General features: G+C 27.8%; 1 protein-coding gene across 1 annotated transcript; it reads right to left on the minus strand.

Moving 5' to 3' along the window:
* Positions 1–2,920: 2,920 nt before the first annotated feature.
* Positions 2,921–5,765, minus strand: LOC136083569 (uncharacterized). The gene is made up of 2 exons (XM_065802973.1): positions 5,276–5,765; positions 2,921–4,371 (listed from the first exon to the last, which is right to left on the minus strand). Exons 1-2 carry the CDS (start codon positions 5,319–5,321, stop codon positions 2,921–2,923), a joined length of 1,497 nt encoding a protein of 498 aa, XP_065659045.1. The 5' UTR covers positions 5,322–5,765.
* Positions 5,766–6,217: the final 452 nt, after the last annotated feature.

The raw sequence follows: 6,217 nt of genomic DNA on the forward strand, positions 1-6,217 counted from the left end.
TTTGAAAATATATTTTCTTTGAACGATTTATTACTTGCTCAAAAATACCTTTTATTTTTTATAATTGGTTCATTATCAAAGTTTTTTTTAAAGAAATTTTTAGTAAAAACGTTGTTTCTTTTTTGATGATTTTAATATTCCGGTAGTTATCCATGGGTTCAAATCATGGCCTTCCAGAAATACAGGCCTTGACAACGCGCCCAAATTTTTATTGACTGGAGGCCGAGCGAAGCGCTAATAAGTAAAGTGGATGCGAACAAGGAGAGCAAAAAACTATAATAATAACAATGTATAGGAGCTGTCTTAAAAGTAAAAATACAATAAAGTTAATAAACTATAATATACTTCTTATATAATACAATAAAATTTAAATAAAAACTCATTTTCATGACAGTTTTAAAACCTTTCGCCTGGACTCCTTGGAGCATCTTGGAGATTTTATTATTGCTAGATTTTTTAGAAAAATATTTGCTAAGGTGCGGCAATGTCGTTTTTGTTTACTAAAAACTCTGGTCCACGAAATAAACATTTTAACATTATAAACAGAACTTCCAAATAATACGATATGATAAGTTAATGTGGATTCAATATAAACTTCATCAATCAGCAATACTTATTTACGTCGTGTATTTTCAATAGTCATCATAACATTTTTCGAAAACTCCAGACTATCTTGTGATCCGACTTTTAAAGTGATTCTTGTCAAAGTTCTAATAGGGTAAAGGAAGGTATGTTCGTGATAAATTAACTAGATGTGTAATTACAAAGTCAATTTCAGTAATTTTACTTAATTACTTTAATTGTTTGATGTACATAGAGTAAAGTTACTAGAATCTATGCAGTTTTGGGATTTTAAGTCCTTTGATAAGTTTTTATAAAAGCTCAAAAGTCATTGAGAAAAGTTAGGTAATTTTGTGATATGATATTTAATTTCGTGATAGTGGTTAGGTAATTTCGTGAATACACAATAATATTTAAATTTTTCTTTATTAATTAAGTATAACATCTGGTATAATATAACAAAAAATATCAACACTTGTTTTGAATTCATAACTATTCAATCAGACTTTAAGTTCATAAAATATAAATATAGTCAGGCTTATAAGTTAACAAAATTATAATAATACTTTCATTACTTTATATTTATATATAAAAAAAATATACTTTTAACATAGGTAGCTTAGAAAATAAAATAACAGACCTACAAAAAACTCTTAATATAATAACTATAATATTAACCAAACTTATATCTGATTAACTTATTTTTCTAAATCACATTCTTGTTGACAACATGTATCACACATAAATACTTCACCAATGTCCTCATATGTTTGACAACTCTCATGATAAGGTACTAAACAATAGGAACACTGCACCCATTTTTTTCCATTTTTTTTTTTTACATCATTGTTGTAACTTTTTTTACAAACACCGCACTCCCAATCATCATCTTTTGAAGCATTTTTATTTTTTTTACTTTTTTTAGAACATACAGGAATAGAATCCTTTGAAGTTAATGGAATAGGTTGATCAGGAGGAGTCAGACACTTTGCACTTGAATCCCTTTTTGGCCTATTAGGGTTAGGTGTGGTTGGCTCTACAGATGGAATAGTTAACAATGTTTGTATAGCAGTGTTACTGTGTGGTTGAATTTCTGTACTTTGAATCTCTCTGTTTGTCAATTGAGATGGAGCTATTGCTTCTGGAGGAATGGCATTTAAGTAGGTAATTTCGTGATAGGCTTTACTGCAAAAATATTTGCAGATTCGTATAGAGAAAGATATTATTATCATTTAACTATATAGTTATATCGTGCTTAAAACAATTTTTAATGTCATTATATTTAATAAAAGAAACATGATTAAAAATGTAAATTCATTTGAGGTGAAAACGTTAAGAAAATGTGTAACTGCGATAAGGAATCATAAGTTATAGGAAGTTAATAAAAAAACAAAAGTTTTACCATTAAATCAAGCATCTTTTCTAGTTTAATATTTAATAAAAATAATTTACTTACCTTAAAACACAAGTCTGGAAATAAAAATGTTGGACAAGTACTCCAAACAAATGTGCTGAACGCACGTTAAATAATGCTAAAGAATGTACAAACTGATAGTAAACAATTGACGTATCACACGCACCCAACGACTATTTGTGAATCGACAGTAGTACCCCGGGGTACCATTTGACGCAATTTTGATGTTTTTGACTAATAGGTATGTTCGCTACAAATGCCGAGCGAAATATCACGAAATTACATATATCACGAACATACCTTCCTTTACCCAACTGGGTAATTTGTAATCATTATAAATTTGGCTGTACAGAGACCTGGATATAGCAAAATATTCAAATGCTTTAGTAATTATATCAGGAGAGTAAATAAATTCACCAACTTTCTTTTGAGACATACTGTCCATATGTTCAAGTAATACATTTTTTTTATGGCGAACATCTTTACTTTTTAAGTAACGTATGATTTTATGAAATACTGACCAATACTTACAATATGATGCACTGTTCTCCAAATTGACCACCAGGTTGAAACTCTCCCCACTCCAAATTTTTTTGCATTATACCAATCATATGCAATAGTAAACACAATTTATGTTGCCAAAAAAATCTGAACTAAGTGCTAAGTATGTAAAATTTAAAAATTAAAACACATCATTTCTTTTTTTTTTTCTTTTAAAGTTAAAATAAAGTCAGCCATTATGGTTGTCAAAATAACAATAATATTTATCTATTATATTTTAAAAAAAAACACTCAACAAATATATTTATAACACAAATGACATTTTCACTATTGTTTGTTTAAATTGAAATTCACTACAGCAGATTTTAGCTTTTCTGCATAATTTTTGTGTCCAATAGTTCTTTTATAATTCACCCAAGTTTTTTTAAATTTGTGATGAACAGCTTAACCACATTGTTCTGCATAGTTACCTAAGCTAGTATTATTGTGGTCTACAAAAGGGAGAATGTGACACACTAAAATATGAATTTTCCATGAAACTGTTAAATTGTAGTCAAAAATATCTTTGGTATACAGTTGAAGATTAAATAATGAACTTTTGAAGTCTTCAATTTTAACAGAAATATCTATACCCAGTTCCGAATCAAACACTGCTGATTTTATTAATAAAAATTTACGCAAACAATTAACTATCGGTAAAATATTAATTGCTGCAGCAAAGGTGACATCTCTCTCTAAAACATCTAACAAGGACATTATTCTATTTGCATTGTTTCCATCTAAACCTACACCATGATACCCTCTCATTAGTATGTAATGTGTTTTCAACCAATTTTCAAAAGGTGGCCAAACACAAAATTTATCTACAACTCCCATCAAAATGTGGAGCTCAGGTGGAGGAACAATGTGTTCAAGAAGAGTTTCTTGTTTTTCTTGTAAGTAAATTAAACAAGGATTGATAACATTTTTGTATTCCTGCATTTTCAATCTTTTTTTCCCATCACATACATATTGATCATAACACAGGTCTATGGAGCCTAAAGTTCTAAGTTTTCCTGTTTCTAGCGAGCATTCTCCTTCACAATACAAACAGGCATATTTACCAGAGTGACCTGATAGTCTAAAAATACTGTTTGCACACTTTAAATCAAATGCAAGACTAAAATTTACTTCTTCAAGTTTTAGAGGAGCCAATAATTTTTGGAGATTGCCATTGTCCTCTGAAACCAACTCCACAATGGCAAGAATATAACAACGTTTTATGCCAGAATCTTCATATATTTCAGATGAAGAATAGTGATTTTTTGGATCAAAAACATTAATGATAACTTTTAAAAAGTTTTGACCACCATCTATAGAAATTCTTACCATTGCATTAAGGTTATCGATACCTCTTTTTTCTGTTGTAAATTTAATAAATTCTGTTGTATTTTTTACATAAACTATATCTCTAAAAACTGTCTGATTTCCATCAACCAGTTCCTCTGTTTTGCATTCATATAAAGAATCAAGAGTTTCCTCTAATTCAGTCATTTTAATATTAATACTTGATTCTACAACACCAGTTACGTTCCTCCATAAAGTAGAACATAATTTTTTTGTTTTGTTTTTAAAAAGTTCTAATTCATTCGCTAGCTCCATAATAGTTTGGAATGAGATCTGATTTTCTTTCTTTCTTTTTGACTTAATTTTATTAACTCCAACTGTAACCGAGAGAAGAAGTCCACCTGTAGACAACATGAACTGCTGTCCGCTTACAATGTTTTCACATTCCATTTTGCGTTTTAACAATCCAGAAACTATTTGTTCTGCATTTTTCTCTCCAAGCGACTCACTGATATCTATGATATTGCTAAGAGCGTTACTTTTGCAACAAGTATGAGGAACTCCTCTGCCTAAAATTAACAGTGATAATTTAACAAGTATTTTAAAATAACTAAAAATTGAATAAGAAATAAAACAATAAAACTATTAAATCAAACTTTACAGTTTGATTTTAAAATTTATTAAACAATATAGAATTTTAAAGTTATTAAAAACAATATAAATTTTTAAAAATTTATTTGAACAAACAAGTTAACAATATCTACAAGTGCAAAATATTTTCACTTGTTAAAAGAATCTAAATAGTTGTGGATTATTTCTACATTATAAACTTTTTTATATAACAGACTTGATTGATAAAAAATAAAGGAAAAATACATTTCAATAAAATTTATTTCAATTATAAAACCGTAATATTTATTATTCATATCAAGATTTAAATAGCAAAGACTACAGATTTTCTCAGTTGTATTTGGCTCTGTATCAACATGTATCTCAGAGCAATAATAAATTAGTAAAAAACACTTATCTAACTTTTTATTCTACTTGAAGTTTCACCATTGCTGGATCATCAGGAAAAGTACAGGAAGAGTATCAGGAAGGAACTCTTCCTGATGATCCAGCAATGATGAAACTTCAAGTAGAAGAAAAAGTTAGATAAGTGTTTTTTACTAATTTAATTAATTAATTAATATATATATATATATATATATATATATATATATATATATATATATATATATATAATATATATATATATATATATATATATAATATATATATATATATATATATATATATATATACATATATATATATATATATATATATATAAATATATATATATATATATATATATATATATATATATATATATATATACATATATATATATATATATATATATATATACATATATATATATATATATATATATACATATATATAAGTAATATTTAACTCATACAAAAGTACCTTTGATATACTCTCTAACCAGTTGGAAAGATATGCAGTTTCTCATTTGTTTAGACTAAACAAATTTCTTCTGCAGTTGGAACAAACTACTGAAGGACAAACATCAATATCAAAGTTTAGCCAAATGTATTCTTGAATATTTTTGCATACTGAGGGTGTGATAAACGTTAGACATTTTGATCTGATACCTTTATTTGTCAAGCAAACTGCACAAGTACACATTTTAAATTCTGTCGCCATGTTGGAAAATAATAATTATATCTGGAAAGAAGCCGTAAATAATTTACTTTGAATGCCATAATGGCTGACTATATTTAAAATATAGTAAAAAAAAAGCAAAAAATGATATGTTTTAATTTTTAAAATTTACATACTTAGCACTTAGTTCAGATTTTTTTGGCAACATAAATTGTGTTTACTATTGCATATGATTGATATAATGCAAAAAAATTGGGAGTGGGGAGAGTTTCAACCTGGTGGTCAATTTGGAGAACAGTGGATGATGTTGACATTAAAATGAGAGTACTGCAAGATGACCCAAGATGAAACAAAGTTAATGTTAAATTCCTATTAATGATAACTAAAAACTTTGGAATACCACATACAAATTCTTTTGACAGAATGTAAACAACATTATTATTTTCATTTACCCAGCCAACATTGACAGACAGGTACAGCATGGTTTTTGTCTTGGCTTATGGGAACAGAATTTTAACGGGTAAGTGCTTTGGTTTCCGGAAGTGCCCCATATGGTTAAAAAATCAAGCAAATTTGCTTGATTGGGTTTAATCTGGTTTTTATCAGGATCGAAGAATCTGGGGATTTAACGGTGTCGCGTTAAATAAGTAGCTCGTTAAATAAGTAGACAAACAGTTCTGCGCATGCATAAAAACGCTGAAACACTTAGAACTAGGATCCTAATACCCAGCGTTAAATATGTAA

This window comes from Hydra vulgaris, chromosome 08, assembly GCF_038396675.1.
Source record: "Hydra vulgaris chromosome 08, alternate assembly HydraT2T_AEP".
Taxonomy (NCBI): domain Eukaryota; kingdom Metazoa; phylum Cnidaria; class Hydrozoa; order Anthoathecata; family Hydridae; genus Hydra; species Hydra vulgaris.